The 25,251-nt window shown below is 41.5% G+C and overlaps 1 protein-coding gene across 6 annotated transcripts in view; it reads right to left on the bottom strand.

Annotated features, from left to right (window-relative positions):
- The window catches only part of FGD4 (FYVE, RhoGEF and PH domain containing 4), a 109,354-nt gene that overhangs the window by 23,962 nt on the left and 60,141 nt on the right, over positions 1 to 25,251 (bottom strand). For all 6 annotated transcript variants that reach the window (XM_057427912.1, XM_057427915.1, XM_057427916.1 and 3 more), the window contains exons 2-4: positions 13,107 to 13,271; positions 4,586 to 4,766; positions 1,087 to 1,582 (exon numbers count right to left, since the gene is read on the bottom strand). In XM_057427912.1, coding sequence (XP_057283895.1) covers positions 1,087 to 1,582; positions 4,586 to 4,766; positions 13,107 to 13,271 — 842 coding nt within the window. The remainder of the gene's footprint in view (positions 1 to 1,086; positions 1,583 to 4,585; positions 4,767 to 13,106; positions 13,272 to 25,251) is intronic.

Below are 25,251 nucleotides of genomic sequence, written 5' to 3'. Positions count from 1 at the left end.
AGAAACATGAGAGATATGGCAGGTTAAAAGTGCCTTGGACTTGTCTTGGATTTGGACTTGCCTTGGAGTTGGATCAGTCTTATTTTTAGGTGGGAATCATAACATTCGTTCATTATCAACCCCTAAAACAAACAAGAAAACCCACACAACCCATCACCTTCTTGTCAATTTCTAGGATTCTTTACCCTATAACACGTGACAATCTGAGGTCCACCTTTCCCACAGAGAGAAATTATCCTCAAATTGTAGGTATGTGACCCCTAGCTAACCAAACTCAAGGGCTTGGAGAGATTGGTAGTTAACTGATGCAGGTTAATGACAAGCAGAGATGAACTTCATCAGTACTCAGCTATTTGGCTCTCAGGTGAAGGGGAAGCCAGAAGGGTCCAGCTCAGTAATGCCTTCCTGTCATGACTTACACAGGACACAGATGGACCAGGACTGTTAATGATGTTCACCAGCCACCGATGTTTCAGTATGAGAAGACAAACTGCTTAATCAAACTTTCAGAAGTGGAAATATGCACAATTTTTCAGCAATTAATTTCCCAAGACAGATTTTCTTCCACCCACTTATTTCCCTTAATTATTTAAAACCTTCCTTACAAGTAAGCTGAAATTCATCATGATGTATGTTCTCCTTACCAACAAGGCGTATCATTGTTATATTATGAACCTTGTGTCTCTCTGATACTGAACACACTGCCACTGCCTTTTCAGCTTTTACTTGACAACTACCCTAGGTTAAGGATTCATACAGTAGTTCTGCCTAAGCCCTCTCACTGCAGTTTACTACACATGGAATTTTGGCTTATAGACACCATTAACGTGTCCCTTGTAGTCTGGCACAGCTGAAGCATAGTGATAAACATGTACACCTATTTCAGTTTGACCTTTTTTAAAAACCTCAGATAACTAATGGGGAAGGCAAATAAAACTTTTATTTCCTGTCTTTTTATTCAGAGGAAAAATAACCAAAAGATTTTGAGCTTTCTGACTTGCTCTTGGAAGCTTATTTTTTGTAAATAAAAACCTAGAGAAAATACAGTAGTAATACAGCAAGAACAAAAGGTTTTTTTCTTGTTACCTTTGTTTCTACAGGTTGATCTTGCTTACTGATTTCCTCAGTTGGTTCTTCCTTCATGTTCGTATTAATTTCTAGAATTTCATTTTCAGATGGGAGCAGTGTGTCACTGCTTGGAGTCCTGTAGCAGCTGTTAAGCATCTGTCCTTCACAGGCAGTTAGACTTTGCAGTGACTCTCTAGAAGTACTTTCGCTTTCCCCATTTATCAAGCTGCTGTTGATGGTATTGTCTGGAACCGGGGTGGTCACAGCGGAGCCATGATCTGGTATCCTCCTGTCGTCATCTTCTATCTGGTCTTGTGCTACTACTCCATTGGCTGTGTGTATTTCTGCAACCTGAGTTTTGTCAGTATTACCATTTCCCTGTTTTTGTAGTGGGTGCTTTTGTTTTAGAAGTGGGAGTTTTGGCTGAGGTGCTGGTGTTAACTCATATCTTCCTTGAGATTTAGAAATGTGGAGAACAGAGGAATCTTTCTTCATATCACTAGGATTTAATGAGCTAAAACCACCAAAAAATAAAACAGATGAGAGAAAAGATAAACATGGCGTTACAGAAAATCCTTGGTATGGGGACTATGAGAGGTGCACCACATAACGAAATCCTCCCAAACCCTTTTTTCTGTGTTAATATTATGAAGTTCAGGCTATCAAGACTGAAACTGCATTATTCCATTAACACACACGCACAAACATGCATTTCTCACTGGAAATTCAGAGTACCATCCGTATCAATTCACTGTCAATCCTCATATGTCTTGAATCTCCTTTGTAAAATGGAGGGCACTAAGATCAGCTTCATGTGACAGACAAGGGAACTGAGGCACTGAGACATGAAGCAAGGCATCCCAGAAGATTATTGGCAGAAATGTAGAAAGACTCACAGTCTCTCAAGTCTCAGTCCAATGCTTAAATTAACAAGCAGCCTGTTCCCTAATTACCCTTTAATTACACAAAATGCATGAAAAACGTCCAAGAACATTTAGTATCCCTTTCCTTAGTTCATCATATTACAGGAAGAGCTTTGAATTCTTACCCATTTCTTCCACCAGTTTCCTTATTTAGCACTGTCCTTTCATCTTACTGCATCTTTCCTGGGTTGTTTTTTTTTTCACTTCCATATTTTAACTCCACTCTAAATCTATTTTATCCCTTGTCCATACCTTTAACCACCTATTTCTTGATTTATTTTTGAGATTTTGAATTTTAGGCCACCGTAAGTGGTAGCCTACTCTGTAAAAGTGCCTGCCTTCATTATAATTATAAATAAAAAAAATGAAAATCATTGGAATCAAAACAAAACCCATACATTTTTGCATTAAGTACATTTAACAAGCCATATTCAACTTGCAAAACAATAGCATGACTGACCTCTATCATATTTTTCCTAGTATGGACCACTAATCTTTGAAAAGATGAAGACTGCTTATAAACTCTGTTTACTCCTTATAGGACAGTTATGACAAATATTATAAAACATATTCTATATATCCATATTCAGAGCTCAAAAAATATCTTACACCAGGTTCATCTGCTTCTGTCATATAAGAAAAAAAATTAGATCAGCTTCCCTTTAGTTATGTAAAGATCATGCCTCTTAAAAAAATAAGCTTAACTCCAAGATTGAAAAATGTAAATTAATTCTACTGCCTGCACACAGCAAAGAGGTTTAATTAACTTTCTGACATACCTGCACGTTTATGGGCTACACAGACCAATGACAATAAGTTATCATAACTGACAATCAGTTTGCTGTTCATGAACATGCTGTCTAGTCATTTGAGGACCAATTATTTAAAGTGAAGTTCACCTTCACGGAAGACACATTTTGTGAGCTGAGCTCATTTAAAAAACAGGAATTGCTTCCACAGCCACAGCAGGATATTCCAGAACTCAGCACGCCAACTGTGGAAGTTTCTCATAAGCAGGGATCACAGAGTTGAGGAGAATTTAATCACTGGACACATATGACTGGATGTACTTAATGGATGATGTTAGCCAAAAAGCAGTTCAGCTTCCCTTACTCCCTAAAACAAAACGTCCCTACTTGTAAAAGTCTATAAATAAGGAAGTTTTCCTTGCTTTATCACTTCCTTTAATTGCACCATACTGAAGAAGTTCCCATACAACTCAGCAAGCACGTCAAGAGGAAGAAATGCAGTGCTCACTGGTTCTAAATTCTAAGGATTCTACATTGCTAAAAAGAGTTATGTGATGCTTTGGAGGAAAACTAGGAAATAAAGTGGTAACAGGACTAGAGACCCGTGCTAGAATTCACAGGGCCTCAAGTGCCGCAGTAATTTCTTTTTCCCATATTTGAGCAGCTGACATGACAGAGTGCAATTAAGCCCCTGATTAACAACAGAAGTTTCTTCCAGATGAAGCTCTGAAATTATTTCTATTCCACTAGACAAACGTATTTTTGCAATGCTCAGTTTCTTCTGTATAAAGGATTAAATTTCCCCCGTCTGGTGGAAGGGGGTTGCGGGGAGGGGAATTCTTCCAATGAAAGCCTTAACACTCTAGCTCCTTAGAAGGAGGTGCTCTGCTACACATCATTCATTCATTCCCATAGGGGTCATCCTGTCAGAACATCAGTATCCTGAGGAAACACGAGAAAGCCAAGTCCAAGACCTGCAAGGCTCAACTGTCACTGGACTGTTTCTTGAGCTGTTCCTCTGTTGTGGGCTTTCTGGAAAGTCGCTCTCTTTATACAGAGCGGGTATATTAGAAACTTCAGTTGCTTTTAATGCTTGTCACATACAGCTAATTAAAGACACACAAGTAACACTATTTTGTGAAAGCTGAGCTCCCTGTGGCTCGTTTCCCAAAGCTTCAAATGTTTCCTGCAAGAGGCGGTATCAAAATCCAAGAACACCAAGCTAACCCACCAAAATCACCAAGTACTACAAAGCAGTTTAGATAACGTATGCCACATCAATGCGAATAACTTGTACAGCTCAGCCTCTTCACATAAATGATCTCAAGAGGTTGAGATAGTATAAAAGAAAACATCCGGATTTCAGGTTTTTCTGTTTACTTCTAAAAGTAAATTTTTTTTCTGCAAGAATAAAACAATTTAAGATTAGCTCCAGTGTTTCATTCTAAAACCAGCAGTTATTTCAAATTGATGACACTTTTCAGGATGTTTTAAAAAATGCCCCAAGTTAGTTCATGTGGAGTTCTTTGTTTGTTTGTTGCTTAGGTTTTGGTGGGTTTTGTTTTGTTTTGTTTTTGGGGAGGCGTTGGTTTGGTTTTTGGTTTTGGATTTATTTTTAAGAAAAATTAAGGCTAGAATACTATCCCCTTATAAAAAAGCACACCTTGTACAGGCCAAATACACAACTGGCTCACATCATTTCAAAACACATGCAGTTTTGCCATCAACTCCTCTGGCAGGGGTACATTTGAGCACTATCACAGTATCAATGCTCTTCCTCACAGGTTTAAGCAAGGAAGTCTACACACAAAAGAGCAACAAACCAATTCAAATTCCATCACATACCTGCCTCCCTCAAAACGGTTGATGAGATCTGATACTTTACTGGACTTTTCCTTTGTGACACCAGAAACAGCAGCGGGCGTCTCTTCCTCCATTCTCGGTTTCTGATTTGATAAAGCTTTATGCCTAGGGGTTTGGTATGTAACAGGTGACACCTTCTGCAGATGAACTGGCTTTGGAGGCACTGCAAACAACAACAATAATCAATAACTCATGAACTGTGCCTTTGAACTGTCAGAACACATAGGAGGTTTCTACATAAGAACATACAACAGTAATGGAGAAAAGATGGCCTTGGCTTTATTTAACCTCAGAGTTGCTTTATGAATACAGGGACTTCATATAGGGTTTACATTCTCTGTCTGGTATCAGGCATCATCTTATGTTTCTTGGATAAAAGACGAACCATATGCTACCTTAACAAGCTAGAAAATTCAGTGGAATTTTTGTGTTTAGTGTTTTTTGTAGTGTACTGCAGCAAACCCACATATGGCCTCCATAAAAGCAGGTTTTATCATAAAAACCAATTAAGCATAATCAAAGGATCTAGTTGTGCTGTGGAGCTCAAGAGAGAGATTTAAATTGCTGCCTCAAAACTCTTGTGCTTTCTTTCTCTATCTTCTCCCTCATGACCTCATTAATAATAGTCAGTGGAAAAGGTAACTTGCCTTTGACTTTGAGCTTTTTTTATTCAGTGAACCTTTGTCTGCTTATATTCCTGAAAACCTGCCCCCCTGAAAATATGTTTTATTCTTCTTTTTTTCCCCCATCCCTAACATAAGTCCTTCTAATTAGATCATTAATGATCAGCCACTGTTTAATATAGCAGTGACTGCAGCATGAAAGAAAAGGTGACACATAAAGCAACTGGAATCACAAGTGCTGGGGATCTTTAACTTTTATCCCTCAAGCAACTCTGCAGCATCAGTGGGCAGCAAAAGCACTTCACAAACTGGGCCTTGGTGTGTTACATTATCAGAGCACTACACCTCTGGATTCATCAAAAAAGAGAAATTTAATGGAAAGTTCCTTAATTCCCAAGAATACAACTTCGTTCATTCCCACACAAACTCCCAAAGCATATTGTGCGGAGAAGTGAAAGCATTTGATCTGAAATTGAAAAGAAAGACTCTATCTGCCCTTTAATAAAAGACAGGCATAAATTAGCAGGAGTTGCGGCTTGGCCACCTCTCCACAGGTACCACAGTCCAGTGTGCCACAGGATCTGTCCGTCCAGCAACTACACAGTCACAGTCACAGTATGCTAGAGATTGGAAGGGACCTCGAAAGATCATCTAGTCCAATCCCCCTGCCGGAGCAGGAACACCTAGATAAGGTTACCCAGGAATGTGTCCAGGCAGGTTTTGAATGTCTCCAGGGAAGGAGACTCCACAACCTCCCTGGGCAGCCTGTTCCAGTGTTCCGTCACCCTCACTGAGAAGAAGTTTCTTCTCAAGTTTAAGTGGAACCTCTTGTGTTCCAGTTTGTACCCATTACCCCTTGTCCTATCATTGTTTGCCACTGAGTAGAGCCTGGCTCCATCCTCGTGACACTCCCCCTTTATACATTTATAGACACTAATAAGGTCACCCCTCAGTCTCCTCTTCTCCAAACTATAGAGATCCAGCTCCCTCAGTCTTTCCTCATAAGGGAGATGCTCCACTCCCTTCATCATCTTAGTTGCCCTGCGCTGGACTCTCTCCAGCAGCTCCCTGTCCTTCTTGAACTGAGGGGCCCAGAACTGGAATACAGACCTGCCAGGGAGCAAACATGAAGCGAAAGAGGACAGGAATTGGCATTAGGAATCACTCTCGTGCAACTCACGTGTTGCACAAAAGTAAATACTAATACAGCATACCCAATAAATGGATGTGAAAGTCACCCATATTCCTCACATCGCAGGCTCTAGTTTAGCTTACTGACCTGGAAAACCTGTGCACCACAGAAATTATCTGAAAATGCTGTTCAAAAAATTCTTGCAAATATACTATCACAGACTGTGATAAACTTGAAGGAACACATGATTAAAGACAACTTTCCATCTCTAGCTTGCATTAATTTATAGAAGGTAATATTTATCTGTGCTTTCAATAACCTAATTGCACATAAGTAGGACTGTAGTGATTGCTGTGGTCTGAAAAGTACCATGTGGGACTCTATCAAGAAATGAATGTACTACAAAAAGCTTTAGAATCCAACCATATCAACTACAATGCTGATACATGAAACTATCAGAGGGAGAAGGAAGAGAACTACTGTAGATCAGATGCTTTTACTGTGTATGTCTTTGGTTCTTTTAAGCTTGATCTTATATTTAACACAAGAAAAAAAGCAAGTTTGGGGGAAGATGCAGTGCAGAAAGGATGACTTACAAGAATGCAATTTTCAAATAGTTACAATGCATAAAACAAGCAGAATATTTAACTGTATAACTGCTTGAGCTTCTGTAGTAACTAAAGCCCCTTCTGAGAAGCCTCATACATTTGCTCAGCTGCAGCTGCACTGCAGTGGAGCAGCTTTCCCTGTATTTCTTCTTCTCAGGGAGTTCTGAGAAAGTCTGGCAGAATTAGGCCAACAAGCATCAGATAATTGTCCAAGTGCTGAATAGCTTGCTATGCTGACAAAGATGATAGGACAGCTGAAAAAGGCGACGCAAGCAAGCTTGGGAAAAGCAGGACACATAATTGAGCATGGACACTGCCATTCCCTCAGGGAGGAACTGGAAGGGGAAGCTGGGTCGATTTACTGACCACCACTACACTAGCTTGTAGAAACTCTTCTTGCTCTTGCAATGGATTTTGTACAGCCTGTGGTCCTGTGAGTTCTCTTATTTAACAGACTCATACATCTCTTCAATTCTTTTGTACATCTCATAAAATGTTAATATTTTTACAAGGATATATTAAGACTACTAAACTGGAGGGAATTAATGTCTACTGATAAAGCAGAAGGAATTAGTTGGAAGCTATTTTTATACTGGATCCACTGGGACAAAAATCAAATTCTAGGACATTCTGTGGAAGTGTTGCAAATTTTGCAGCTATTACTGAAAAAAAAAAAAACAGTTTAGCAGCATTATAGTATGGCAAACACAAGGAACCTCTGATCAACTTGCACAATCCCAGTATATCGAAAATCACTGTAATATCTTCAGAGGAGAGCCACAAACAAAATAGCAACATTAACTAATGCGAGATATTTTCTTCTTTACTCTCTATGACCACCTAACAGTCAATATTTCCCCTAATCAGCTGCTGCTGTAGCTACTATAAGCTTTAGAAATAGAGCAATGGAAAAAGAACAGTCACAAGATCAACGGAAATAAAAGAATCAGTAGTTAAAAAAAACAAACAAACAAAAAAAGAAACAACCAACCAAACCTTCCTGTAAGGTCAATCTTGTTAACAGGGATTATGGAAAATAAATTCTATTAATTCTCGCCTCAGTGTACTTCTGTAACGCTTTGTTTTAATCAGATTATTTTTCAATGTGCACACAGCAAAGATCTTAAAGAAAGAAAGAAAAAAAAAAAAAAGACTGGCCCATTGTAATACCCTACACAATAGAGAGCTCTGTTCAAGTCTATAAATACTCTTGTCTCTATACTGTAGAATTTTGAGCTCATTAGGAGATACAAACTGCATAGTCTGCCTAAAGAAAACTCCTCAGTATACTCAGGTAAGTGCTACTGTATAACACTAGCCGAAATACTCAGGATTTAAGCTGTGATGAGTAATTATGCACTCAGCTTTGTACATGTACGTAAGGAAATGGGAGGTACAAATGGCTCAAAAGGTGAAACCACCTTTGCTGACTCCAAAGCATATTAGCAAAGATCATTTATCTCTCCTCCTAAAAAGCATGTTCAATCTCTGTGTACACTTTTAAATCCTGCTGGTCACAAATGCTGATGCACTTTGATTCAATGAAAATAGACAGTTAAAAGTTCCTGTGGTAAGCAGCTACAACTCTACTGGCTGAACCATGCTTCATCACCTTTGGGAAGATCAAATGAGCAGAGCTGGATAGATACCAAAGATTTACATTTGCAAGAACAGTACAAAGTGACCTCAGCAGAAAGATAGAAAAAGTTATCTCCTCTTTAGGGTGTAAATTTCCGCACTGGTTTTTATCACATCAGAACAAGTATCTTCCAATAATATAGTAAGAAAGACCAATAATGATCAGATGTGCTTTTTTTTTCATTTGTCTTCTCCAGAGCGATATAATTTGGGATTTAGCAGTTTTGTGGTTAAAACAGAAATTGTTACAGGTTTCTTAAAGTGCCACTGAAACTTGAGAAATCTAGCTAGAAATAGCTCTCAGTTTTAGCTCAATTCACCTTTAAATGGAGAAATTTCATTTGCCAAAGAAGTACAGTCTACATCGCAGACCTTTAAAAGGCCTTTCAGGTTTTCTGGACCCAGGCCACTGAACACCTTGAAGACCACAGGCTGTATTATAATTGAGAAAAGAGGACAGGATTGATGTTACACAGTAAATAGCTACAAATGACTGCTGAAGTCTGTATGCTGTATGCTTTATGTACATACCATTTTACAGTAGCACAAACCATGCCATCTTCTGGAGTAGAAAATTATTTCCAACCCGAACAAAAAAGTTTCTTCAGCCTCAGCAGGAGACTCACAAGTACTCCTAAGCACTCATTAGGAAAATTTAAATGAGCAACTGATGCATAGTCTTGAACTGACAAGACACTTCACTGCTTTGAAGAAGGGTTGACATTTCAACGTATTATCCATCCTGCAATAAAACTGCCTGGTACAGACAAGTTTCAGTGCCCAGTATTCAGTAATTGGGCATTATCTAAAACTCACGCAAGAGGTTGAAAGAGCAGCGAATAGAAGAAATTAGAAAAAAAAACCTAGTCAATTTATAGATGTCACTCTACATGCATTCTGCTATTGCTGGATTAAGATTGCTGCCCATGTATTTGCTGTTAAGGGCAAATTCAAAATTACCTAACAATTCACTTCATCCTTCACAGCTGGTACAGAATGCAATTGCTTTTCTCCAAGGTCCTGGTATCTTTGCTTAGCATCCTTATTGACCTTCAGTCAGTTTCAGGATTTGTCCCAAATTTACATGTATCAAACTGTATTCAACACATAAATCCAACACATGAATTACTATATTACTGGTGGAAGGAATTATAGTGGAACAAATGCTGCTCTTCTACTGTGTATCACACAGCTAGCTATTTTGCTTCTTGAAATGCCAGGGGAAAACCAAGAAAATTAACAATTTTATATTGGATTCTGTGCAGAAAGTTATTCACTTGATCTAGCTACTCTGAGTGACCCCTTTTCCAAATATTAAAACTACTTCTCAGAGACCAAGTACGGACAACAGGTTCAGAGTCCAAGGCCACTTCAAGTGCAAGATTTTGGACATTTTTCCTCTATATTAAAGCTCTATTTTCTCTATGAAAGCTGAATTTACTAAAAATAGCTGTAACCCCACTTGTAACACATCTCAAAACTATATTTCTCATTTTAATTATATACATTCTGGTAGGTTAGATGAAGGCCATTTTGCAATTAGTTCAACAACCAAATATACTGGCATTACAATTCAGGTCTGTCATCTTGTTTCCTCTCACTATGAAAGGACACAGTTATTTGCAGGACTAGAACAACCAGTTAGAAAAACACTTTCTGCTACAATAAACCAAAAATGCTTCTGTACCTGTACATGAAAAGCTCTTAAACCAATAAACTAGAATAATTTAATTTGCTTGGATTGTTTGGTCTCCCAAATGCCTATTTCATTCATTCTGTTTTGATTTGCTTCAACTAAATAAAAAGGCCAAAAATATACTATATAACTTCAATATGATGTACATGTTTAACAGAAATAAATGGAGAAAGACAGGCTCATCAACAAAGTAGACAAAATATTATTTATAACAGTATTATTGAATATAATCTACACAGCTGCATTTCTTAGACTACAACATTGGCAATGTGGCATTTTATAGCAAGCAATTTTGACAAACACAGAAGTCATGGCTAGGAAAGCACAACAGCTGTGTAACTATTTGAATGAATAGGGTTCAGTAATATCCAACTCCTAATTTATCTAACAGCTAATATTTATAATAAGTGGGCTGGCTTTGTTTTTGAAAGGCTTAAAATCTTTTTATTGAGTGCTCATTTCTGTTTATCAATTAACAGATTCCCAAAATATTTTTCTTAGGAAGAATACATGCTCTCTTGTTAAATTAGCTGCAGAGAATACATTTCAGAGACCTAAAAACTAGTGCAGAAAGACTACTCCGATAAGCAATGTTTACATATGACTGATAAAAACAGTTTTGTGAGCAATACTGGCAAAAGTTCTATAAAAACAACGAAAAACCTACAGCTTTATTTTGCTAAGTTGTCGTGGTTTAAACCCAGTCAGGCAATTCGTTCACTCATTTCCCCCCTTCTTTCCCTCCCCCTACTCCTGGAGGGATGGAGAGGAGAATTGAAAAGAATGCAACTCCCACGGGTTGAGATAAGAACAGTTTAGTAACTAAGGTACAACACAAATCACTACTGCTACCACCAATAATAACAATGATAAAGGAAATAACAAGGGAAGAGAATACAACACCTCCCCACCAGCCAACCGATAACTCGCCCCCTCCCCCCCCCCCCCCCAGCCCAACCAAGCCCTGACCTATACCTCCTCCAACCCCCCAGTCTACCAGTCCTTCCAGCTAACTCCCAGTTACATCCTGGGCATGACGTGCTGTGGTATGGAATACCTCTTTGGCTAGCTTGGGTCCGGTGTCCTGTCACTGCTTCCTCCCGGCTTCCCCTCCTTCCTGGCAGAGCATGAGGCTCACAAGGTCCTTGGCCAAACCAAAACATCAGTGTTATCAGCTCTGTTCCCAGGCCGAAAGTCAAAACACTGCACCTGGGTTCAGCAGTAGCAGTCATGTTTCTCCTTTGTGGTAGCTGGTGCAGTGCTGTGTTTTGACTTCCAGCCTGGGAACAGTGTTGGTGAAGCCAATGTTTTCGGTTGTTGCTAAGTGATGTTTACCCTGACCAAGGACTTTGTGAGGCTCATGCTCTGCCAGGGAGGAGGGGAAGCTGTGAGGAAGCAGAGACAGGGTGCCTGACCCAGGCTAGCCAAAGAGGTATTCCATACCACAGCACGTCATGCCCGGGGTGGGGGGTAACTGGGAGTTACCCGGAAGGACACGGGCTTCCGGGTGGGACTCGTTTCTTGGCCGGTGGTATCGTATTCTCTTCCCTTGTTATTTTCTCTTATCATCATTGTAGTTGGTAGTAGCGGTGGTGATTTGTATTGTACATTGGTTGCTGGACTGTTCTTGTCTCAACCCGTAGGAGCTGCACCCTTTCGATCCTCCTCCCCGTTCCTCCGGGAGCGGGGAAGGGGAGAGCCCCGGTGGGGGGGCCTCGATTGTTGTCAGCCCGGCACCACTCACTGGGAGTGAGTGAACAAGTTGCCTGACTGGGTTTAAACCACGACACCAGGACAAAACTTTCTTGACACCCCAACAAATTTCTTCGTCCCTTAACTCTAAAATGAACTGATGCAAAATTATTCAAGACACATTTCCCAAGTAAGTGATACACAGATTGTTAAATCCATTACATAATAACTCTACATGATTCCAGCTTCTATACATGATTTAAATGTAACCTAGTTTTCTATAAGTAATTGTAATTTCTGTCATATCAGTCACATTCCAGTTCACTGAGCAGGATCATAGTCTTGCTCTTTTTTTAACTTTTGAGAAGAATGAAATTCCTATTGCATGTCATACCTAAAAAACATCAGTCCAGACTTGCTTTCAATACAAGATTTCCAGAATATGCTGACTTTGGTCAACCTCAGCAGAATCATCAATATTACTGAGAAGACCACATGAAAAATGGTTTTAGATTTAGATACATAAAGTCAACACGTAGGTGGACCTACTGAGCTTCTGAAAGTGAAGATGCTATTTATGGACAGAAAGAAGGGAAATCTACTTCTACTTTGCAGATACTATTGGTCAGCTTTTACAGCACAGAGTTCCCATCTTTTCACATACTCCCAACAGAAGGGCCCTTCTCAAGCTCCAGTGGAACCGCAAAGGCCCTGAATATCTTTCCCATCACAACCAGCAGCCTGCCAAACACTCACATTCAAAAACAGCACCAAAACCTTCCAGCTCACATGCAGTAATCCTTTTGAAAGATAAGCTCTGGCAATAGTTTAATACAAGCGAGGGGTTTGCACGCACTCTCCCATCTCTACCTACGAGACCTGTGTGCTTGTAATACATTAGTAAGTCCAACCTTCCTTCTGAGAACCTTTCTCAGCAAAACGTTATCAGAAATTACAGATTTATAAAGCATTTATTGAACATTTGTATTTCACTAGCAAGCTATTACCCCACTATGTTCCTTCTGACAAATACAGGTCTTTCAAGGCACTCTATTTCTCTTAAAGTCTGAGATGAAGAACAACTTCCCTAACAAAAATCTTTGAAGCTCCTTACCTTGTGGCTTTGGATTTGAAGCTGAACGTGGGTATTGCTTGACTGGCACACTTCCATTTATTCCCTGAGGTGCTTCATTGTGCACATTCTGCTCAACTGGCCTGGTTGTGCCACCAGCTGTACAAGGTCTAGACAATATTAAAGACTTTGGACAGATGCTGCTGCCTGAAAAACAAATATATAGAAAAACCCTAAGAGTAAGAAACAGCATTAAATAAAAGGTAGAATGACTATAAACCCATTTATTAAGTGCTAACATTTTTGCTACAGAGAAAATTAGAATAGCGTGACCAGCAGGTCGAAGGAGGTGATCCTGCCCCTCGACTCTGCTCTTGTGAGACCTCACCTGGAGTATTGTGTGCAGTTCTGGTGTCCTCAACATAAAAAGGAATGGAACTGTTGGAACAAGTCCAGAGAAGGGCCATGAGGATGATCAAGGGACTGGAGCACCTCCTGTATGAAGACAGGCTGAGGAAGTTGGAGCTGTTCAGCCTGGAGAAGAGAAGGCTGCATGGAGACCTTATAGCAGCCTTCCAGTATCTGAAGGGGGGCTATAGGGATGCTGGAGAGGGACTCTTCATTAGAGACTGTAGTGACAGGACAAGGGGTAACAGGTTAAAGCCCAAACAGGGGAAGTTTAGGTTGGATATAAGAAGGAAATTCTCTCCTGTTAGGGTGGTGAGGCACTGGAATAGGTTGGCCGGGGAGGTTGCTGCAACAGCAGTTCTGTTCAGTAATTCTATTCCTGTAGCAAGTGCTCACAAAATACTATACAGTGGAAAAGTTTATTTTATTACAGAAGGTAGCATCCAAAAAATTAGCTAAATGTATTGCAACTTTTTTGTACGAAAGGGGTCCTATTGTAAGTGATAAAAAGGAAAAAAAAAAGGAGCAAAGCATAAAACCAGCCAACTCTGCTATTTCATTTCTTCCTAACAGAATAGAATTCAATATGCTGCTATTGGTAAAAAAGCTGGAGGAAAAGATAAAGCAAAAAATATTCAAAAACATAAACCAAAAAATATTCAGTGAAAACTGCAATAAAAGCACTTAATAGAACATGATTACACAGGTCTAAACCATGAACTTTTGTTCTGGGGTGTGAAAGCAATGGGTTCTGTAAACACAATAAAAACTTTGAAAAAAAAATATGAAGGACCTCAAGATCTCACTTAGGTCAATATCTATTGATCTCTGAATCAAAAAAAAACAACAGCTTATTTTGTGGGGAGAAGCAAGGGAAAGGAGGAAACCCCATTTAGCATTTATTGCAGTGTTGTCACAATTACTTTCATTTTTAACCAAATGATTTAGGGTAAAGCTTGGATAAATCAATTTATCATTATTTGCCATCATTTACCTTTGCTTGCTTGTACTAGGAGAAATGCAAGCATGAGTGGGGTTTGCTTTGCATATTTAAAAAAAAATAAATAAAAGCAAATCCAAAACCCACTCAACCATTTCATAAGGTGATCCTCTGATATCTTCTGGACAACAACTGGTCTGCAGAATCTAGACCCTCTGATCTAATCCACTTCTTTCCCACAGCAAAATCCATCATATCAAGCCATTCCTAGCAAAAGCCAACCCTGCTCTTAAAACAGCAGTGGAAAGAGATGCCGTATTTATTGCTCATTGCTGCTTAAAGATTCTTCAACATTTTGTGCATTCCAACAATATTTTCAAGTATTTTTTTTCTCTATTTCTTAAAAGCTTATTTTTCCTTTCAAACATTGAAGTAGCCCTACACCAAGAAGCTGGTTCCAGGATGATATGAACAAACTAACGAGGCCCACCACATATAGAGGATTCTCAGACAGTTGTGATCCTAGGCAGGAATTCCTCAGCTCTGTTTCCTTGGGTATCACTCCATACACAAAAAGTTGTATTAGAATCATAGAATAGTTAGAGTAGGAAAGGACCTTAAGATCTAGTTCCAACCCCCCTGCCATGGGCAGGGACACCTCACACTAAACCATGCCACCCAAGGCTCTGTCCAGCCTGGCCTTGAACACTGCCAGGGATGAAGCATTCACAACTTCCTTGGGCAACCTATTCCAGTGCCTCACCACCCCCACAGTAAAGAACTTCTTCCTTATATCCAATCTAAACTTCCCCTGTTTAAATTTTAATCCATTACCCCTTGTCCTGTCACTACAGTCCCTAATGAATAGTCCATCCCCAGCATCCCTATAGGCCCCCTTCAGATACTGGAAGGCTGCTATGAGGTCTCCACACAGCCTTCTCTTCACCAGGCTGAACAGCACCAACTTTCTCAGCCTATCTTCATACGGGAGGTGCTACAGTCCCCTGATCATCCTCGTGGCCCTTCTCTGGACTTGTTCCAACAGTTCCATGTCCTTTTTAGGTTGAGGATACCAGAACTGCACACAATACTCCAGGTGAGGTCTCACAAGAGCAGAGTAGAGGGGCAGGATCACCTCCTTCGACCTGCTGGTCACGTTCCTTTTGATGCAGCCCAGGATACGGTTGGCTTTCTGGACTGTGAGCGCACACTGAAGCCGGCTCATGTTCATTTTCTCATCGACCAACACCCCCAAGTCCTTCTCCGCAGGGCTGCTCTGAATCTCTTCCCTGTCCAACCTGTAGCTGTGCCTAGGATTGCTCCAACCCAGGTGTAGGACCTTGCACTTGTCATGGTTATACTTCATAAGGCTGGCATCAGCCCACCTCACAAGTGTGTCAAGGTCCCTCTGGATGGCATTCCTTCCCTCCAGCGTATCAACCGAACCACACAGCTTGGTGTCATCGGCAAACTTGCTGAGGGCGCACTCAATCCCACTGTCCATGTCAGCCACAAAGATGTTGAACAAGACCGGTCCCAACACCGATCCCTGAGGGACACCACTCGTTACTGGTCTCCAGCCAGACACTGAGCCATTGACCACAACTCTTTGCGTGTGGCCATCCAGCCAGTTCTTTATCCACCGAGTGGTCCATCCATCAAATTGATGTCACTCCAATTTAGAGGCAAGGATGTCGTGTGGGACAGTGTCGAACGCTTTACACAAGTCCAGGTAGATGACATCAACTGCTCTACCCCTGTCCATCAGTTCTGTAGCCCCATCATAGAAGGCCACCAAATTGGCCAGGCAGGATTTCCCCTTAGTGAAGCCATGCTGGCTGTCACCAAGCACCTTGTTGATTTTCATGTGCCTTAGCATGCCTTCCAGGAGAATCTGCTCCAAGATTTTGCCAGGCACAGAGGTGAGACTGACTGGTCTGTAATTCCCCAGGTCATCCATTTTCCCCTTCTTGAAAATGGGGGTTGTATTTCCCTTTTTCCAGTCACTGGGGACTTCACCTGACTGCCATGATTTCTCAAATACGATGGCCAGCGGCTTCGCAACCTCATTTGCCAGCTCCTTCAGAACCCATGGATGGATCTCATCAGGACCCATGGACTTGTGCACATTCAGATTTTTAAGATGGTCTCAAACCAGATCCTCTCCTACAGTGGGCCCAAGGTCTTCATTCTCATAGTCCCTGCATCTGCCTTCCAAGACTTGGGTGGTGTGGTCAGAGCATTTGCCAGTGAAGACCGAGGCAAAGAAGTCATTCAGAACCTCAGCCTTCTCCAAATCCTGTGTAGTCAGTTCTCCTGATAGCTTCCAGAGAGGGCCCATGTTGTCCCTAGTCTGTCTTCTATTAGCTATGTACCTATAGAATCCCTTCATGTTATCCTTAACATCCGTAGCCAAGTTTAATTCTAACTGGTCCTTAGCTTTCCTAACCTGGTCCCTAGCTTCCCAAGCAACACCCCTGTATTCTTCCCAGGCCGCATGTCCTTGCTTCCACCTTTTATAAGCCTCTTTTTTCCTTTGAATTTTTCTCGGCAGCTCCTTATCCATCCAAGGAGGTCTCCTGGCCCTCCTGCTGCACTTCCTTCTAGCTGGGATGCAACACTCCTGAGCTTGCAGTAGGTGATCCTTGAACAGCCTTGGGCCTCCCTACCCTCTAGGGTAGTATCCCATGGAACCTTACTAAGCAGGTTCCTGAAGAGGCCAAAGTCTGCTCTCTTGAGGTCCACGGCAGTGAGCTTGCTGCATGCTCTTCTCACTCTCCTGAGGATCTCAAATTGTACTATAGCAGCGTGAGCTCTGTATCACACCATTCCTCAAAGCCTAAAAAGCTGCCTTAAGCCTTCCCTGTCTCCATCAAAGAGATGGAGGTCAAAATAGGAACATATTTTACACGCACAACTTCCTCAAGGCACTTACTGCTGTTTAAGGTAATCACTCATGGTCGCTTTAAGCCAAGGCAGATGCAGAACTGCTGCTGAGAACAGGCAGCTCTGTGGTTTGTTGCTCCTCCTCCCTCCCCGTCAGCATCTGCTCCAGCTTCTGCTCCTGGCTACTCCTTCCCCTGTGCCAGCACCAGCATTTGTTCAACCACAAAGTCAGACGAGCAGCAGAAATTATGCAGTTGAAACCTAGAGTATATTTTAGATCAGTTTGGCCTCATGGTTGCCCCAGCACTACTGCTGACACAAGGGGACAAGAGAGCTCCTCTCAGCAGCAGCCTTTACTTAGATTGGCAACCCCAGTCCCTCAAGCAAATGGGATTCCGATTTGGATTGTACTTGGTTTACACATGCACGAGCACAACTTTAATACAAAGTGAAGCAAAACCAGGAACAGCTCAAAACAGACCTTTAATGCAAAAACATTAGGCTGCCTTAAGCACTAATTTGTTGTCGTCCTCACATGCTCTTTGCTAGATTGGTTAATATTAGTTGCATTCAGTGGGCAAAAGCCATTTTGTAAAGCTTGTCCATTGTAAAACAAAACAGTGACACAGCCTCTGCAGCAGGTTCTTTTGCAACTGCTTATGGAATGTAAAAGCTCAGAGATGTGTCCTGACCCAAGGTGTACTCTGGCTTCACATGTGGAACAATTTAGCACAGGGCAGGTGTAGGGAAACAGAAGGTCTTCGAATTCATTAGTGTTTTACAAGCTATTACACAAAATACTCAGCCTGTCTGGAAGCCATATTTGCTGGAGATGGACATGGAAGTGGTAAATGCTCCATCCCTGGCAGTGTTCAAGGCCAGACTGGACAGAGCCTTGGGCAACATGGTCTAGTGTAAGGCATCCCTGACCATGGCAGAGGGGCTGGAACTAGATGATCTTAAAGTCCTTTCCAATCCAAACCGTTATTCTGTGATTCTATGCTACAGACATTTAACCTGTATTTCAAACTAGTAATTCTGTTAATCATGTCACATCCTCAAGCCATGTGTTTTGAGGAGTAATACAGCCAGCTATATTGAACAGCTTGTTTTATATATAAAGCTTGAATGGAAAAATGTAATGGAAATCTAGCCACAACATACTTCCATACCAAACTGAGTAGGCAAAATCTCTGGATAAAAAGCATCCTTTATCATTCATGGAAATATGAGCCCTAGTTTCTAGCCAGTGAAAGATAATACCTTCTAGATGATGTAGACAAGATTGAGGCAGAAATACATGAATTCTCACCATCTTCTATCAAGTGTATTGTATGCATGTGTATTATAACAAAAGCCCAAAGCATGTAGTTTTCAGCACATTACAAAAATTCCAAATACTTTCTCCACAATGCAGCATGTATTTCAGTAGGGCTGCTCAATTCCATCCATTTAAGTAAGCAGTAACTTAGTCGACCTTTTCGAAATACAGCTGGTGCCCTGTAAGTACAACTTAAAATCCCTTTAGGTATGCAAAAGGTCAGATATGCTGCAAAAACTCTTTTACTGGGCATGCCATTGTGATTATTTCTGACCTGATTAAAGAAATACTTGTGTTCTTCTGCTATTCCTACACATTATAAGAACCGAGAAATTTTGCTTGAAATCAGAAATGCAATGCACAACAAAATACTACCCACCAGTTACTGTGTTTGCTAGTACACGATTAATTATGATGATTAAATACACTGAAGAGGAAAGAAAAGTGTGGAAATATTGAAGAAAATTTAAAAATGGGGCCAGCCAGAATGTAAGTGATAAAGAGGAGGTAATAAATAACTAACAGAAAAGAGAAATAAACACTGTAAATTTGATAAGCACTTAATTATTTTGCTTATCATCTGCAGGAAAATGAGCAGCTAGAATGCTTGCAAATATGCTTGCATCTGCAAGAAAGTTTGAAGCTAGGTGATGCATAATCTATTTTTTCAGAGCATTCTAATTAGAAATAACTTGGAGCTATGAACATTTAGATAAACATAATCAGCCAGCTTGAAATACCAGTAACATTGAAATGCTTATTTATATTCACAAAAGGTTAAACTACTGTTTTAGTGCTGGATAGGTCCTCCCATCAGCAGTTCCATAACCTTCAGAAAGACAATTTCAACACCATTAAGTCTTTCATTATATTCATTTTCAGTCCTGAAAGGAAGAATATGACAACCCAGACACAGGTCCCTCATAAACACATAGCTGTCGAGGCACCTGGTTACAGTGAGTGCCAGAGCTTGTTGGTGATGGTAGATGGTGGATGTGTAAGATGTCAGCAGGATGATTTGCTCTGCATGGTGGCAGAGCTACAGGAAGAGGTGGAACGGCTGAGGAGCGTAAGAGAATTTGAGGAGGAGAGTGACTAGTGGACCTGCTCTCTACAGTCCCCGAGAGAAGCAAGCCACCTACCCAAAACTAAAGAACTTCAGGATCCCCTACCTTCCTGCCATCAAGCAGATGGAAGGAACTTGGGAAACAGGGGTTACACCTCAGAACAGACGGCATATTACCCCCCCAGCTCGTGTCACCTTCCCAAATACCCCTCTATGACAGATTCGAGGCCCTGGTACTTCAGGATCAGGAAACTGAGGAAGATGGTGGTAAGGGATCATCCAGCCCAGCATCAGCAACTGGGGTGCCAGTAGAATCTGTGCTTCAGTGCCAATCACTTCTGAAGCAGCTCGAACCCCTTCAAAGTCCCCTTGGAAAGATGCCACTCTGAGCTTCTGTTCCAGAGCACCCCGATGGGGAAGGATCCACGGGTAAGGGCCTTTACTAGAAAACTCATCTAGTACAGCCCTATGACTAGTATCCTTTATAAATCTTTCAGGTGGACAATGCGGAAATACCTTCAAGAAGCCTGAGTGGGCTCAAGAAGGACTTCAGGGCCTTGAGGTGACTGGTTCAGGGTTCAGGAACCCAAGTAGTGATCTCGTCCCTCCTGCCAGTCCAATCATTGACAATGGTTACACATCAGAAAAATGTCACTAATTAATTCCTGGCTCCATGACTAGCGTCAGTGTCGGAATTCTTGGGGGTTGTGACCATGGGTCAGTTTACATGGCACCAGGCCTGCTGGTGGCAGGTGGTGTATGCCTGTCCCAAAGGGGGAAAAGGTGTGTTCTTCACTGGGTTGGAAAATGTCTAGATGGGCAAGCCCAAAGAGTGGTGGTAAATGGCATTGCATCTAGTTGGTGACTGGTCACTGATGGTGTCTCTCAGGGCTCGGTCTTAGGGCCAGTGTTAATAACTTCACTAATGGTCTGGATGAGAGGATCAAGTGCACCCTCAGTAAATTTGTGGATGACACCAAGTTGGGTGGGAGTGTTGATCTACTGAAGGATAGGAGCTCTGCGGAGGGATCTGGACAGGCTGGATAGATGGGCTGTGGCCAATGGTATGAGGCTCAACAAGGCAAAGTGCTGCGTGCGGCACTTGGGCCACAACAGCCCCATGCAGTGCTACAGGCTTGGGGAAGAGTGACTGGAAAGCTCTTCAGTGGAACAGGACCTGGCAGTGCTGACTGACAGAGCTAAACATGAGGCAGCTTGTGCCCAGGCAGCCAAGAAGGCCAACAGCATCCTGGCCTGTGTCAGCAATACCATAGCCAGCAGGGCCAGGGCAGTGATCAAATCTCATGCCTTCAGAGGCACCTTGAATCCTGTGCTCAGCTCTGGGCCCCTCACTACATGTGTATCATGCAAAGTAAAGAAGTGAATGGTGAATTTCACATTCATTACAAATCTGCCAATACTGTCTACAGCAGGCAGACTCAGTGTGCCTTAGTCCGTTGCCCTGTCTGGCTGCAACCTTTGTTCTTTTGACTCTGATCTAATAGTTATTTCCACGCAAACAGATCTGCACATCTGCTGTGAGTCTTACTAAAATGAGTAAATCAGTAATTAATGGGATTACCTTTCAACATTTGTCTAAATTTTGGATTAGCACGACATGCCCTGTTGGTGCTGTTCCAGTACAATAAAAAGCACCGTACAGGACTTCACATGGCTTATTTCCCAGACTGAGCCCCAAAACCTATTTCCTTAGAAGTAATTATGTTTTCTCCAAGCAACATGCACTGATTACAGTATGCTCCTAATCAGAGAGGGTGCATTCTGAAGTGAGGAGTATGGAGACACGCATGAGGAAAGGAAAGGCAAAGCAAGTAAAATAACCACCTTCAACATGTGGACTCTTTAAAATCAGTTATTTTGATAGAAGTCCAAGTGGCATATACTACAAATGTTAACTAGTTGTGCAAAATAAAACAGAAAAAGGATCAGTGGACAGCTTCTTAAAACTGTACTAAAAAGGCACAGGTTTGATCCTTCTGAGAACAAGCCCACCCCTACAGCCACCATCACCTACACCCTTACCTACTGGGCCAGCCACTGCTTTCATACTGTCATCTACAGCCCAGCAGTGCCACTAATCTCCCAGTTTTCAGAGGTGGTGAAACTGATGCTGTGACACCTCAGTGTTAGAGGAGCTGACAGGCTGGTGAAACTGATGCTGTGACACCTCAGTGTTAGAGGAGCTGACAGGCTGATGATGGCTAGAGGGGTGGAATTAGAAAACACTGCTTACCACACAGGTGGTGGAGGCTGCAAGTCATGGAAAAAATACATGACAACCTTACTCCTGGCCATTGCTGCTGTGGCTGTCAACTCATACCTCTTCCCCCATTTTAGGAAGGGGAGGCAGAAAGCCTTTGCACTTGCTACTGACTAAGCAGCTGCTTCAGCTGGCAGGACCCCCAGTAACCTGTCGTTACTGATCCCAATGCACAGGGCAGCAGGGCTGCTGGTGGGAGCAAGCAGAAGTACCCAGCGCAGTAGCTGAAGCACAGCAGTGTCTCCCTTGACTGGAAAACACGGATTTCAAATAGGATGCCAATGCACAGCTTGTGGTTTGAAAGTAGTAGCTTATGACTGAGGTTCCCTGCCAAAAACACAAAAACACAGCATCTTTTACACCAAGGTTCTCATGAGTCACCTATGCTCTTACATACTGGGACAATGGCTTTGCCGATGATGGTCATTAATCAGGTAGTTAATGAATAATGCAGGTTTCTTACAGAGCAGAAACAAGCAGCATTCGTCTACAGAAAGGCATATGATTGAAGGGAAAGCTCTGAGTACCAGGAGTTCTCTTTATAGGAACCAAGCACCGCTCTTTCACAGACATAGTTCCTGTATTACAAAACATTCCCTCAAATCCCTATTTTCACTTTGGCCTTTGAACATGTATTATCAAGCCCAAAGTTGAAACAGAAAATACACAATAGTGTCCTTTTACTTTTATAGACTTTTCATGGCTTGTTTTTTTTGTAAAATAATGTCAATATCTCTTTCAGCATGGATAATATTTTTTTCTTTTTATTAAGTCTATATACAAGACTTAAGGGTGACCACAGTTCCTGACCCTACAAGTCATGTACCATGAACTTCATGTAGTTAAGAGCCCCAAAGTTAACTCACAGAAAAAAATAAATGACCCACAAACCTAAGAATACTGAGAAAGAAAAAGGGTACAGTAAGTAGCAGCAGCTTCATCAAACCAGGATAAGGCAGTGCAAATTAATCCTGTAACCAAAGTCAGCTACCCTGCTGTTGCCATTTAATTTCTACACCGGTAACTTCAAGTAATTCCTCCTTTCATTTGCTATAACACATATAGGTAGCTTTCAGCTCAGGAACTGCTTCCAAATGGCTGTATTTCACAAAATCACAGGAGTGTCCTGACTATGTACATCAATCTCTTCATCTGTTGTGATCAGCAGAACATTGGTGAGCCCTGTATCCAAGGATCACTTCCTCTCCTCCACACCTCATAAGCTATTCACAGCCTCCTACACACTTGATGAATGAAGGGGTTGAGTAAGGTTTGTGTAGGTTTCCTGAGCTCCTACTGCATTAATAGCCATTTTGATTATGAACCTAGCACGAGAAAAAAAATGAACACGATGTACCTCCATCGAGTTTTCCCCAAACTATTTTTTCCTTTTAGTTTTCTGTGTAGACCTGTGTGAGGTGAACCTGTCAGCTATTCTATTTAACGCTATGTTATTTCACTGAGTTTTTAACTGACACCAGTATTATTTTGCACAGATGGCAGTCATCATTTTCTAAATGTCCTGAGCTCCTATTTACTAAATAAGACGCCCAATTTGTATAAGCAGATTCACTGATCACAGAAGAACCACTTGTTTGAGTAAGGGTTGTGGCTCTGAGCGCTATGTGTTTCTCTTGCTTTATTTGTCAAGTCTTAAGATTAAGATTTGTTTTCTTCCGGTTATCATGTGTAAGATAAACAGCATGACATCATGCTGGGCGGCATAAAGATAAACAGCACGACATCATGCTGGGCGGCACAGTCCAACTTCATATTAAGGAGCACACCTGCACTACAGGGATTACATGAAGGAAAAATGCAGCTGACCTCCTCTTCCATACTTGATAAGCCATTATGAAGTAACTGTGTGGTTAAATTTTTAGACAAATACTAACAGATTTCAAAAAAAAATTATAAATTTGATCTAACTGCAAATGTCACCATTTTGCTCAGTATACAATGTTCAGAAGACTAACAAGTTAGTCACTGACATTTTCATCTTCTACTCTGTCCAGTTATCTTGCAGTTATTTCATATTCACCTCAACAGCCATTTTAGAAAACATCCATATGCTTTGAGACACAAAATCAGCTACTTCTGTTGATGAAAGACAAAGAGAAAGAATCTCTAGAAACAGGATGCTAAAAAACAATCGAACAAACCCTCCTCTAAAAGAAAAACAAAAAAAAACCGAAACCCAAACCAACTCCCCCCCTCTCTAGACACAAGGGTGAGGAAGCAGAGAGGGGAGGAAGTCTAATTACAGAAGGTTGAAACTGTAACAGACCTATTATTTCAGAAGATCTTAGCAGAAGTTGTATAAATATAAATTTCTAGAAGGCTTTCAGTGTGTAAAGATATAAATACATAATTCAATATATCCAAAATGCAGAACAGACAAAAAACCAAACAGAAGTCAAATCTTCAACACCAGCCAATAAAACTACTGCTGATAGATGGAAATCGCTTCCCACATCCAACTGCTGAGGCAGTTTCTGTGTCCAGCCAGCATCTGAAAACTCAAAGCCCATCCAGGAGCCAGCTGCCATGGACACGTGTTATTCCAACCATGCTTGCCCCCCCTCCTCCTGGCTGCTGCTCCCACCACTTTTTGTGCATCAGCACTGGCATGGCATCTCATCCCAGGATGCAGCCTGGGAAAGTTAAGCCATCAGAAATGTAACCCTGCCAAGGAAATAAAGCAGCCAGTTTTACACATTTGTTCACCTTAGATGCACTAGAGTTTGATGAAAACTTATTCATGAGGAAAGGAAGACAAAACTCCCCTTCCAGAAGCAAGTAGCCATTAGATAACATTAATTCTGCTGAAACACTTCAGTGGGGTTAGAGCAAACAGTAAGTGTGTTTGGGGAATTAAAATCAGAAAACTAGTCTTTAAAAAAGCGTGGCTTGAAATTTGAAGTAATATGCCCTAATTAAAGAACAGGCTGCAGGGTGTTAACTGCAGAATAGCATCGCAACAGGCTACTGGGCACTACTCCGTGTTATGTGAAAAGTTACAAGGAACTATAAAATTATGAACTTGATAAAGAACAAAGTGCGGGTGGAGAGAAACATGCAGCTGCTTGCCCCTTACAACACTGAGAACTCCAGCTGCTCATCAGTAGCGAATGCCTATGGTCTCCGCCAAGCCAGGGGCAGGCAGCCCGCTGTCAGGCTCCCCAAGCACTTCAGTCTCCCTGCCAAGCAATTAACAACCATCATCTACCAAACACAGAAAAACAAGCAGCTCCCTGGGAATGCTTACTGCACCAAGACAGAAAT

This window comes from Pezoporus wallicus, unplaced genomic scaffold (genome assembly GCF_028554395.1).
Source record: "Pezoporus wallicus isolate ANWC-B61680 ecotype Strahan unplaced genomic scaffold, APGP_CSIRO_Pwel_v1 contig_2908, whole genome shotgun sequence".
Classification (NCBI taxonomy): Eukaryota; Metazoa; Chordata; class Aves; order Psittaciformes; family Psittacidae; genus Pezoporus; species Pezoporus wallicus.
The sequence above is the reverse complement of the archived record's forward strand: the minus strand, read 5'-3'. Positions and strand labels throughout refer to the sequence as shown.